We start from the raw sequence: 13,653 nt of genomic DNA on the forward strand, positions 1-13,653 counted from the left end.
TTGTACTTTACACATTTTCTCACAATCACAACACTTGAAACTCACACTTCAGCTGAGCTCTGCGTAGCGATGTGCTGATAACTTCCAAGTCTCTTAGTTAGCTAGCCCGAGAAGCTTCCAAGTTCACTGAGACGAAATTGGCATAACAGTAACGAAAAATCCCGAGGCAAAACCACAAATAATCTTACTTCAACAGTGACGGGAGTCTGTGTTACTGCTAGAGGGTTGTTAACAATCGCGTGACGTGTCCTCCGACAAGTGGGCCTTTCAGGGACATCATCAAGGATGATGCAGCCATGATTCCGCATCAGAGCCATCAAAGGTGTTTACAAGAGGGTGCAGCCATAAAGGAATGGGAGGTAGGCAAAAAATCTTGGGCATCGTAACACACTGTACTTAACTTTTTAGAATCAATAGGGGGAAAAGACTGTCCATTTTCAATGGGAATATGTTTTTTCTCCAGTGTGTGTTCTCATGTGTATTATCAATCCATTTTTTGGTGATTTTGTTGGCATTACACCTCACAGAAGTGAAATTGAGCATTATTTTCAATAAAATTCCCAAAAATTATGTAAAGGACCTTTTCCCAAACTAATTGCTGTAATATAAACAGCAGCATGCAGTTAATGTGTGAGGTGAGTTTGGTTGTCCTACATGAACGTGAAATTGGATAAATAGATTGATACTTTATTTCCAACTGCAGAACAAGGCAAGAATAAAACACTTTCCGACACGGAAGTAAAACAATTTCAAGCACAACCCTCCGTTTAAAGCTTCCAGTCTGTTCTTCTCACTCAGTCAGAATGGCAAAGTCATCTCCAGCCTTTGTCCTTGTCAACACTCTCACCTGTGTTAACCAGAGAACCAGGGCTGTGGCAGGGCTGAAATGCAGTGGAAATGCTTTTTTGGGATTAAGTTCATTTTCATACAAAGAGAGACTTTGTAATTAATTGCAATTCATCTTATCGTCTTTCTAACATTCCCAGGCCCATAACCAGGGGGAGTTCGGGGGGTTCGAACGAACTGTTAGTAATGAGACATGATTATCCCGTGACCAAAGTCGATGCTCACCTGTCCTGCATTGGTCACCTGCATTCCCCCACATCAAGTTGTGGATCGTCACACAATCCCGTTCACTTCCCCAACATCAGGGTCCTCCTTCAGTTGGCCTGTACCATCCCAGTAACATGGTGTGAATGTGAGCCAAGTGCCAGTACCTTGAAGCGTCTGAGCACCTACATGAGGGCCAGTATGACGCAACAGCGGCTGACCTCGCTGGCACTTCTCCACATTCACTACAAAAAGGTTATCAACCTGGAGGAAGTGGTGGACATATTTTCCAAGAAAGATGTTTCTGAATGAGCGATAGGTAAGGCTGAAACACATTGGGCCTCATTCACGAACATCTTCTTAAAAGTCTTCTTAAGAAGTGTACTTAAGAAGGCGCGGGTTGGAAACTGCGCCGCATTCACGACACGTTCTTAAGTAGGGATAATCGTTCGCACCGGTGTTCTTAGGTTGATGAATGCCAACTGCGATGCCCGTGCATGTCAGCCCTAATTTGCATAGGTCACCGCCTATTATTTCCCATACAAGGTAAAAAATGCGCCGTGCGCAACAGGCAGCTGGAGGCGGAGATGGCAACGCGCAAGGGCAAGACTGAGGAGCAGCTATTTTATTTGCACTACATTTTTTGGGATCAGGTTGCAAAATCCATCATGAGGGCCATTGCGCATTGAAAGTGCAAGCTTTGCTTGTGCGTAAGAGTCCTCCTGAGCGTTCGTAGAATTTGTTCTTAGATCTAAGAACTGTGAGTTAAGAACACGTTTCATCAATGCCAAAAATCTTCGTAAGAAGGCTTTAAGAACAGATTTGTGCGTAAGAACGTTTCGTGAATGAGGCCCAGTGTTCTTAGGTTGATGAATGCCAACTGCGATGCACGTGCATGTGAGCCCTAGTTTGCATAGGTTACCGCCTATTATTTCCTATATAAGGTAAAAAATGCGCCGTGCGCAACAGGCAGCTGGAGGCGGAAATGGCAACGCGCAAAGGCAAGACTGAGGAGCAGCTGGACAACAAACAAAAGAAAAACTTCAATTCTACTGAAATAGAGGTGCTTTTACAAGGAGTGAGCGAACACAAGACCACCTTATTTTCACGTGTATCCACCGGTCATCAGGCCATCTAAAAAGAGGCGGCATGGAGCACCATTGCAGGAAACATAAATGCCGTTTCCACGGAGAAACGCGCCACCGCAGAGGTTAAAAAGAAGTGTTTTGACTTAAAATAGACTCAAAAAAAAGATTGGACTGCACCGGAGGGATTTGGAGGAAACGGGGGGTGGGCCATCAATCAGAAACCAAACCATTTCGGAAACTCTAGAAAATATTTACACAATCATGATGGAAAAATAAAGTCAAAATACATAGTTTGTGTGTGACAATGTATTTTTTCTGTGGTTACATTTGATGAGACGCTGCCTAATTAATACATCAGCCCCGTGCTCTGGCTCAAGACGTGGCTGGGGGCGCATGTCGTTATCTGGGGGTGCTCCGTGCGCAATAGACACACCACGTTTCATTGCGATGTTATTCTGATGATCCTGCACACCTGCAAGAACAGAGAGGGAAGCCTGAAGCCTGAAGCGGGACATCAAATATTCGTCGCTTTCAGCAAATAAATCTAATGGTCCCTTTACATTCTCTCTCTGCGCAGCGCACGTCCAGCCAGCCTTTTTTTGATGAATTGGGATTTGAATATATATTTATCGATGGAGTATATTTTAGTTGTTTTGATGATAAATAATTGTTGGGATATTTTATTTGCACTACATTTTTTGGGATCATGTTGCAAAATCCATCATGAGGGCGATTGCGCATTGAAAGTGCAAGCTTTGCTTGTGCGTAAGAGTCCTCCTGAGCGTTCGTAGAATTTGTTCTTAGATCTAAGAACTGTGAGTTAAGAACACGTTTCATGAATGCCAAAAATCTTCGTAAGAAGGCTTTAAGAACAGATTTGTGCGTAAGAACCTTTCGTGAATGAGGCCCATTGTATTGATTCATATTGTGTAGGCCTGTGGAAATAGCATCCACCACTGAAGCCATGGCATGCTCAGTCGCCCAGTAAACTGATGAACTTATCTAAATAGGGCAAGCTTGATGTTGGCATTTTGCCCTTAAGCTTGTTATTTGGGGGAAATAACAATGGGCCTCACTCACGAAATCATCAAAACAACTAAAATATACACCATGGATAAATATATATTCAAATCCCAAGTCATCAAAAAAAAGTAGCTGGCTGGACGTGCGCTGCGCAGAGAGAGAATGTAAAGGGACCATTAGATTTATTTACTGAAAGCCACGAATATTTGATGTCCCGCTTCAGGCTTCAGGCTTCCCTCTCTGTTCTTGCAGGTGTTCAGGATCATCAGAATAACATCGCAATGAAACGTGGTGTGTCTATTGCACACGTAGCACCCCCAGATAATGACATGCGCCCCCAGCCACGTCTTGAGCCAGAGCACGGGGGCTGCTGTATTAATTAGGCAGCGTCTAATCAAATGTAACCACAGAAAAAATACATTGTCACACACAAACTATGTATTTTGACTTTATTTTTCCATCATGATTGTGTAAATATTTTCTAGAGTTTCCGAAATGGTTTGGTTTTTGATTGATGGCCCACCTCCCGTTTCCTCCAGATCCCTCCGGTGCAGTCCAATCTTTTTTTTTGTCTATTTTAAGTCAAAACACTTCTTTTTAACCTCTGCGGTGGCGCGTTTCTCCGTGGAAACGGCATTTATGTTTCCTGCAATGGTGTTCCATGCCGACTCTTTTTGGATGGCCTGATGACCGGTGGATACACGTGAAAATAAGGTGGTCTTGTGTTCGCTCACTCCTTGTAAAAGCACCTCTATTTCAGTAGAATTGAAGTTTTTCTTTCGTTTGTTGTCCAGCTGCTCCTCAGTCTTGCCCTTGCGCGTTGCCATCTCCGCCTCCAGCTGCCTGTTGCGCACGGCACATTTTTTACCTTGTATGGGAAATAATAGGCGGTGACCTATGCAAATTAGGGCTCACATGCACGTGCATCGCAGTTGGCATTCATCAACCTAAGAACACCGGTGCGAACGATTATCCCTACTTAAGAACGTGTCGTGAATGCGGCGCAGTTTCCAACCCGCGCCTTCTTAAGTACACTTCTTAAGAAGACTTTTAAGAAGATTTTCGTGAATGAGGCCCATTGTTGTTATGTCTGTCCAAAATATGCATCAGAAAAATGTTTTTTCGGGCTCCAAATGCTAAATTTTCCCTGCTGAAGGTCCGTTCACTCTGACTTTTGCACCCCCCCGAAAAAAATCTGGCCTGATTCCGGAGTATATGCAAATTGCCATCATAAAAACGGAAGCAGCAGACTTTATGAAAATTAAGATTTGTGTTTTTAACAATGTATGTTGGAGGTTCATTTTGTTTGAACCTTTCCAAAAGAACATTTTATATTATCAAGATTGGGCTACACACACAATATATGTGGTGGTAAAGTTGGAAAGTCAAAGTTAGTCTTAGCAGTTTAAAGTCCAGCAGATTCATTTGCTGCTGCTGTTCTCACCAGCACACTTATGATTGTTTGTACTTATAAGATAATCTTTCACAACACACACTGCAACTAAACACTCTCTCTGCAGTGTGCGTTGTGTGTTTTCAATGGACGTTTTTGTGCAAAGGATTTACCACACACTGAACAGGAAAATGGTTTCTCTCGAGTGTGTGTTCTCAGGTGCGTTTTCAAATGATCTTTTTTTGCAAAACCTTTACCACACACTGAACAGGAAAATGGTTTCTCTCCAGTGTGTAGTCTCAGGTGTATTGTCAAAAGTTGTTTGTATGCAAATCTTATGCCACACACTGGACAGGAATATGTTTCTCTCCAGTGTGTGTTATCATGTGTCTTTTCAAATTATTTTTTTTTTGCAAAATCTTTACCACACACTGAACAGGAATTTGGTTTTTCTCCACTGTGCGTTCTCAGGTGTACTGTCAAATATTGTTTTTGTGCAAACCTTATGCCACACACTTTTTCTCCATTGTGTAATCTAGTATGTTGACTCAAACTTTCCTTCAAAGTGAATCTTTTATCACAAACTGAGCACATACATTTTTCTCCTGTGTGACTTCTTACATGTTTTTTCAGACTATGATGGTGTTTAAACGTTTTGCCACAGTGAGAGCATTTAAAGTGTGTGTTGTCAGTGTGACATGTCATATCAGCTTTAGAGTGTTCATCATCAGTGTCAGGAGAGTGTGACGTTGTGTCGTCACTATCTGATAGTGGAGCTAAGAGGTTGTCCAACCTTTTATTTCTTCAAATAAAGGTTGGTTTAGCTGCAATCTTACTAGCAGCAATATCCTTGCATGTGAAGCTCTTGTTGTGCAAATCATGACTGCTCGTATTCCCTTGCAGGAAACCATGGTGTGGTAGAGTGGCTGACTCTGGATGCAGCATGCTGATCTGATGTTATCTTCGGACAGGGACGCCAGTCAGAGTATGTTGACATAGGTATCGTTCTCAGGCAACTTTAATGAGTTTTATAAAGGTTATATACTTGGTAAGTACATGTGTGTGATCTAAAGGGAACAACTCTGCAGAGCAAAGCAGGAATAAAACACCTCGGGCCACAGATGTAAATTTCAAGAACAGTCCTTTTAAAGCTTCCAGTCTGTTCATCTCACTAAGTAAGAACGGCAGAGCCATCCCCAGCCTTTGTCCTTGTCAACACTCTCACCTGTGTTAACCAGAGAACCACTAACATGTCAACTCATCCTTTTGTGGCGGGGCTGAAATGCATTGGAAATGCTTTTTTGGGATTAAATTCATTTTCATACAAAAAGGGGCTTTGCAATTGATTGCAAAGTCTACATTCTGGACTATATGCAAATTGCCGTCATAGAAACTCAAGCAGCAGATGTGGAAATTCATATTTGTGTCATTCAAAAAAACTTCTGTCCATGACTGTATGTGAGTTTTTAATAAGGCCTGTTGGAGGTTCATTTGCTTGAACTTTTTGGTAAGAACATTTTATATGATCAAGATTGTGTTATACACACAGGAAACAATGTATGTGCGGTGAAGTTCGAAAGTCAAAGTTATCAAAGCTTTGACAATTTCAAGTCGTGCAGCTTCATTTACTGCTGCTGTTCTCACCAGTACACTTGTGATTGTTAAGCTGGTACTTATAAGAGAATCTTTCACCACACACACTGCAACTAAACACTTTCTCTCCAGTGTGTCTTCTCATGTGTCTTTTCAAAGATTGAGTGTGGCTAAATCCCACACCACACACTGAACAGGAGGGTTCCTCTCCACTGTGTATTGTCATGTGGGTTTTCAAATTACATTTATATGCAAAACATTTACCACACACTGAGCAGGAATATGGTTTTTCTCCAGTGTGTCTTCTTAGGTGTATTGTCAAATTAAATTTTTGTGCAAAACCTACGCCACACACAGAACAGGAGTATGGTTTCTCTCCAGAGTGTGTTCTCGTGTGTTTTTTCAAATCACCTTTAGATGCAAAACCTTTACCACACACTGAACAGGAATACGGTTTTTCTCCAGTGTGCCTTCTCAGGTGTGTTGTCAAATTAAATTTTTGGGCAAAACTTTGGCCACACACTGAACAGGAATATGGTTCCTCTCCAGTGTGTGTTGTCATGTGGTTTTTAAAATCACTTTTATATGCAAATCCTTTACCACACACTGAACAGGAATATGGTTTTTCTCCGGTGTGTCTTCTCAGGTGTATTGTCAAATTAGACTTTTGTGCAAAAGTTGTGCCACACACCGAACAGGAATACGGTTTTTCTCCAGTGTGTGTTCTCATGTGTTTTTTCAAATCACCTTTAGATGCAAAACCTTTACCACACACGGAACAGGAATATGGTTTTTCCCCAGTGTGTTTTCTCACATGTAACTTCAAAACACTTTTTCGTGCAAAACCTTTACCACACACTGAACAGGAAAAAGGTTTCTCTCCGCTGTGCGACCTGGTATGTACTGTCAAACCTTGCTTTCGAGAGAATCCTTTACCACAAACAGAGCACAAGAATGTTTTTTCACATGTGTGACTTCTAATGTGTGTTTTTAGATTAAAACGGTTTTTTAAAGTTTTGCCACAGTGAGAGCATTTAAAGTGTGTGTTGTCAGTGTGACATGTCATATCATCTTTAGAGTCTTCATCATCAGTGTCAGGAGAGTGTGACGTTGTGTCGTCACTATCTGATAGTGGAGCTAAGAGGTTGTCTGCTTGTGATCCTCCACAGTGGTCTCCATCAGCTTCTGTTGTCATGTGTTGAGTTGAGCTGCTGCTTGGAGGCTCCACCTCTCTCTTCTCCTCACTTTCACCTTTGTCTTCTTCATCTTCACTCTTCACAGGGACACCAATCACTGGGAACTCCTCCAATCCTTCAAGATGCTCTCCCTCCTGACTGATGTTGCGCTTCTCCTCTTCCTCTTTAATGTGGGGGGTATGTGGCTCCTCCTCTTCATCTTTAAGGTAGGGGGGCTGTTGCTCCCTCTCTTCGTCCTTAAGGTAGGCGGGCTCCAGCTCCTCCTCTTCCTCTTTAAGGTGGAGAGGATGTGGCTCCTCCTCTTCCTCTTTAATGTGAGGGGGGCATGACACCTCATCCTCCATCCTAGAGCTCCACTCCTGCTGCTCAGAGTGAAGATGTTCTTTGCTGACATCTGCAGGACACAGAAAGACAAACACATTCTTTAGAGAAATCCAGCTTTGCTTGTCGCTTTGCTTTGTCACGAGGCATTGTCCTGCACCAGCATTTGTTCTGACAATGTCTCATAAAAAAGAAAACAACAAAAAAGAGAAAGTCAAAGAAATAAGTGCAATAAAGTTATTGATTCATCTAATACGATCACTCTCAGTTGTGATTAACTTGTCACTATTAGAGACAAATTCAATCACTTTCTTCCGTTAATTGGTGCAATACATCCCTCAAGTGTGGTGCCTTTAGATGAAAAGGTAATGACTGATGCATACTTGGGACAGTTTGTGGCATCTACAATTTCTTCCTCTATTCCGTATTCCTTTCTCTTCATGTGAGAGGACTACTAACCTGCTCTGTGTAACACAACTTGATGCTTTTTGAAAACAGCGTCCAGTAGTTGACGATGTCGCTCGTTCTCCTCTTTTGTTCGACAAAGTTCCTCCTCGTACTCTGCTGTCGTTCTTCCCAACACCACAAATATTAATTCAACAGCCGCAGCCAGTCACCGAGTCACCAATGCTCTCAGCATTTGTAATGCACACATTTCTGCAGCGACAACAGAATACACGCGGCAAAAATATCGTCGTTTTGCTAACTTGATCATTTCGTTGCAATCTTTCTTACAAAACAGTCCAAAATGGCGACCGGCGCATGCGCAGTATGTGTTCTTAACTTCTCGTCTCTGTGATATCAGCGAACAGCCTAACTTAGCCTGAGAGGAATTAATCCTGGACAAAGAATGGGTGTGTTGAATATTATTCTTTGACATGATAGAAATGTCTACGTAATTAAAAAACCCGATCATAGCGACGATTACACCGTCTTGCGGTAACTTTCCCTTGCATTTACTTCCGCCTGACAAGAAACAGACAGTATATTCTAGCATTACTGCCTGCCTCAGGTGAAGAAGCATAATTACGCTCAAAACCTATATCTTCTGGTATTGTGGTCACTTCCAGGAAATGTAGGATGTCCTGGACTCTCTATTTTTGCACACACTCCATAGTTTCAATTGAGTATGTGTGAATATTTTCTTAAATAATTCAACAGCATGACCGATGTACCTTACTGTCTCCAGGACTCCACAGAGTTCATTGTTGTTGGCCACACCCCCTTCTCCCTGTCCAAGATTAAAGCAATTCATTTTAGAGTTAGTGGACAGAATTTTTTGTACACCCTCTTACACTATGCTCTCACTGTGTAAGTAAAATGTCATTTTGTTGGACTTGGTCCAGCAAATGTGCTTCTAAACGAGGCAGGCCAGAAGTGCTCACATGATGCCTTGAAAGCAAGAATGCTCCAGTATGTCCCCTTCCTTCAACCTTCTCCTACAACAACATGCATTGACACTCCATTCTTGATGGCTGATATAAAGCATCTTTTTGTGGGATGAGAGCATTTGCATTAGTTTCCTTTCAGCTGTTTGCATTTTAGGGAGCTGCGAGGGCAGCTGTTTTCCACCAGAAGAAGGCCATAATTTTGGATTTGTCTGCATTTAGCACTAGCCTTAGCTGATTTAGATGCGACTGAACAGCAATTAAATGCAGACTGTAAGAAGTCAAAGACTTGCTCATTTGAAAGTAAGGAACAATAGACGACAGTGTCACAGGAAGATAAACGCATGCTTTAGAAAAATCCAGCTTTTCTTTGTCACATGAGGCATCGTCCTGCACCAGCATGTGTTCTGACAATGTCTCAGAAAAAAAGAAAACAAAAAAAGAGGGACCCAAAGTAAGGAGCTCTGTGGTACAATTCACAAACTTGGGAACTCAAACATAGATCACAAAAACTAGAGAGGAAATGGCATTCTACCTAATTGTTAGAAAATCATTCAGCCTGGAAAGAGAGTCTTAAGCAGAAAAGCCGTCAATAATGCCATAATAATCTATTACTCATCCTTAATTGAAAATGCATTTCTCTTCAGCATTGTAGCCAGGCTGACAAAGTGCCATAGTGTCATTGATCCATCTATTCCTATCATTCTCAACAAAAATCAACAAGTCGTTATGAACAGGCTATTCACCACAGTCATTTAAAGTGTCACCTAACCTCTTCTTAAAAAGTATAATCTTGATCAAGATGTCTTAATTTACAGACCAATATTCAACCCTCATTTTCTGTCCAAGACTTGAGAGAAAGCAGTTGCATGGTTTGCGGACTTGCTGTCAGGGTTTAGAATGCATCACAGGGCTACATGCTTAGCCTTTTCACTAGGAGCACCTGTGCTCCTAAATGAAAAAAATTTAGGAGCACAGAAAAAAATTAGGAGCAATGTGAAATTTCTTAAATGACACAGTTTTATTATTAACACTCAAACAACGTACACAGTAACACACACGTGCACTCCTAAGCATAAACACAGTCCCATGATAAGGCCTCCATCTCCCTGGGACTGCGGTCCACAAATATGAATGTATCATACATATCCTGGCATACTACATGCCGTCCACCAGTGGTCACCAATCCTTTTTGATCCCAAGATCTGTGGTCTCGGCCAGGAACCTGAGTTTAACAAAGGTTAAATACCTGGTATGTACATGTGTGTGTGGTCTAAAGGGAACAACTACAGAACAAAACAGGAATAAAAGACTTTCTGAAACAGGAGTAAAACAATTTCAAGCACAACCCTACTTTTAAAGCTTTCAGTCTGTTCGTCCAGAATGTCAGGGTCATCTCCAGCCTTTGTCCTCACCAACACTCTCACCTGAAATGCAGTGGAAATGCTTTTTTTGGGATGAAGTTGATTTTCATACAAAGAGAGACTTTGTAATAAATTGCAATTCATCTTATCAGTCTTTCTAACATTCTGGAGTATCTGCAAAATACCATCATAACAACTGAAGCAGCAGACGTGGAAATTCACATTTGTGTCATTCTCAAAACTTTTGGCAAAACTGCATGTGAGTTTGGACTCGCAATGTATGTTGGAGGTTCGTTTATTTGACCCTATCCATAACAAGATTTGATATTATCAAGATTGTGTCACACACACAACACACAATATATGTGGCGGTAAAGTTCTAAAGTCAAAGTCTGAACAGTTTTCAAGTAACGGCTTTATTTCACGTCCAGGTTTCATTTACTGCTGCTGTTCTCACCAGCACACGTGTGATTGTTAAGCTGGTACTTATAAGAGAATCTTTCACCACACACACTGCAACTAAACACTTTTTCACCAGTGTGTATTCTCATGTGTCTTTTCAAAGACTGAGTTTGGTTAAACCCTACATCGCACACTGAACAGGAATATGGTTCTTCTCCAGTCTGTCTTCTCAGGTGTATTGTCAAATTAGATTTTTGTGCAAAACTTATGTCACACACTGAACAGGAATACGGTTTCTCTCCAGTGTGTGTTCTCTTGTGTTGTTGCACACAACTTTCTCACGCAAAACCTTTACCACACACTGAACAGGAATATGGTTTCTCTCCAGAGTGTGTTGCCATGTGGTTTTTGAAATCACCTTTATATGCAAAACCTTTACCACACACGGAACAGGAATATGTTTTTTCTCCAGTGTGTGTTCTCATGGTTAGCATGTTGGCCAACACAGGAACAGCCTGGAGATCGGGAAGACCTGGGTTCGATTCTCCCTTGGGCATTTCTGTGTGGGGTTTCTCCGGGTACTCTGGCTTCCTCCCACATTCCCAAAAACATGCAGGTGAGGTTAATTGGCAACTCTAAAGTGCCCATAGGTATGAATGTGAGTGTGAATGGTTGTTTGTCTATATGTGCCCTGCGATTGGCGACCAGTCCAGGGTGTACCTCGCCTGTCGCCTGAAGTCAGCTGGGATAGGCTCCAGCATGCCCCATTGACCCTAATGAGGATGAAGCGCTATAGAAAATGGATGGATGGATGGATGGATGGATGGGTGTGTTCTCATGTGTGTTTCTAAATAATAATTTCCTGCAAAACTCATACTGCACACTGAACAGGAGAAAGGTTTTTCTCCCGTGTGCAATCTAATACTGTATGTACTGCCAAACTCTGCTTTTGAGATAATCTCTTACCACAAACTGAGCACAAGAATTTTTTCCCATGTGACTTCTTATGTGTCATTAGACTCTTCTAAAAGAGGTAGTGTTCTGTGCGTGGTGTAGAATTAAGCAGGCCTATTAACTCTTCATAAACTTTAATCACACGCTCTGTCTGGGTTGTATCATACAGCTACAATTTAGCTTTCCATTTAGCTTTCTCTCCCCAGCGTCTAACTCTTCCTCTGTTGGTCCCATTAGCAGTGTCACAGTGCCCTCTACTGGTCAAGCATGTAGCAGTATAAATATGGAGTTACAGTACAGTACTACAAGGCAAAATACATGAAAAAATAGACCAGTCGGCGTGTGTTCGTATCTCCGAAAGTTCGCATGTCAGATGTTCGTAAGTTGGGGACTTAGTGTAGTTGTTTGTTACAATTAATGCAACTTCTGGTGCTGCACGGTTCTGCACCGCACTCCGTATCGTTCTTTCTTTTCGCCATCTTCTTCTTCAAAAGGGGTTGCTTTGCAGAATTAGCAAATTAAAGGAGGGAAGTTTACTCCTTGACATCTCAATGACGCAGGTAGGCTACCACCTTATGTAACATTAATTAAGTTTTGGTGTCCGTCCCGGAAAATATCGGAAGGACAGCGGGCATTGGCTCTGGCCACCCGCATCGGGGCAGAAAATGGATGGATGGATTAAAACGCATAAGAAAGTTTTGTATTTTGAACTTTATTTTTAACACTGTGATTTCTGTAATATTTTACTTTAAAATGTGAGCAAAAAAAAAGAAAAAAAGAAATAAATGTTATCGTGTTAAGACCTGTCTAAGAGCCACACGCAGTCATCAAAAGAGCCACGTCTGGCTCCCGAGCCATAGGTTCCCTGCAGGTTTTATCTCCAACCAGTTTCTCCAGCAGGTGATTTAATTGATGAGCTCCTTCCCTCAAATTGAAGGTGCTGATCAATAAAATCACCTGCTTTAGTAACGAGCTGGTAAGAAAACCTGCAGCGTCTCGGCCCTCCATGGCACGAGTTTGACACCCCTGATCTAAAGAGTATGAGTATGCAAAAGTAGGCAAAGTGTGATAAGACACACCCACTATAGTAGATAAGATATTGGTGAGGAGTGTAATGACACCTCCTCTCCTAAGGGAGGCATTATTGTTAGAATGTACTAGCTGTGACTTGTATATGTGGAAAGTTTGAAAAAAAGACGGCCTGGTTTATTCGTTTCTATGATTGCGTTCATCGTGTTTTTGGTCTTTATCCTGTACACATTTTGGTCCCGTAAAAGAGTAATATTCAACACATCCTGAGATCAAGTCTTCACAAGCTAGCTTAGCCTGCTAGTTGTTAACACTAGTGATGGAAATTTCAGCTCTTTTTAGAGAGCCATTTCTTTTGGCTCGGCTCATTAAAGAAAATTAGGCTTTTTAGGCTCCCAAGTGGCTCCTCAATTTTTGTTGTTGTCTTAAATTAATTTATTACCAAATTGTGTGTATTGTGTAAATTGAATTACTAATGTAAAAAAATCAATAAAATACATTACATCAAATATGTATTTATATTTATTTAAAGCGCTATGAACAGCTACGAAAATATATTCTAATATTATGTTACATTATAAAATACAAAAATAAAAACCCATCTCAATAGACAAAATAGGTCAAATTTCTGCAAATTTCTCACGAACGAATCGACTGTCAGAGCACGACAGCGTGTTCAACCCCGCCACCGCCCTTCCCCCCACGCTTTTGACCAATGACATTTGCCATTAACAGAAAAAATGGAGAGGAAAAAACGAATTGCCTCCCAACTGGCTTCCAAGACGCGAGCCGGCTCCTGTCGTTCATTTTAAAGAGCCGCCTCTTAGAGCCAGTTCGTTCGCGACCGACACA

The 13,653-nt window shown here is 41.7% G+C and overlaps 1 protein-coding gene across 1 annotated transcript; it reads right to left on the reverse strand.

Moving 5' to 3' along the window:
* Nucleotides 1-5,584: 5,584 nt before the first annotated feature.
* On the reverse strand, nt 5,585-8,400 carry LOC129179086 (gastrula zinc finger protein XlCGF57.1-like). The gene is made up of 2 exons (XM_054771916.1): nt 8,124-8,400; nt 5,585-7,737 (listed from the first exon to the last, which is right to left on the reverse strand). Exon 2 carries the CDS (start codon nt 7,685-7,687, stop codon nt 6,176-6,178), a length of 1,512 nt encoding a protein of 503 aa, XP_054627891.1. The 5' UTR covers nt 7,688-7,737; nt 8,124-8,400; the 3' UTR covers nt 5,585-6,175.
* Between the last annotated feature and the right edge of the window lie 5,253 nt (nt 8,401-13,653).

Source organism: Dunckerocampus dactyliophorus, chromosome 3 (assembly GCF_027744805.1).
Source record: "Dunckerocampus dactyliophorus isolate RoL2022-P2 chromosome 3, RoL_Ddac_1.1, whole genome shotgun sequence".
Classification (NCBI taxonomy): domain Eukaryota; kingdom Metazoa; phylum Chordata; class Actinopteri; order Syngnathiformes; family Syngnathidae; genus Dunckerocampus; species Dunckerocampus dactyliophorus.

What these genes read in the sequence shown, in the direction of transcription:
- LOC129179086 (XM_054771916.1), bottom strand. Translation starts at nt 7,687, where the DNA reads ATGGAGGATGAGGTGTCATGCCCCCCTCACATTAAAGAGGAAGAGGAG.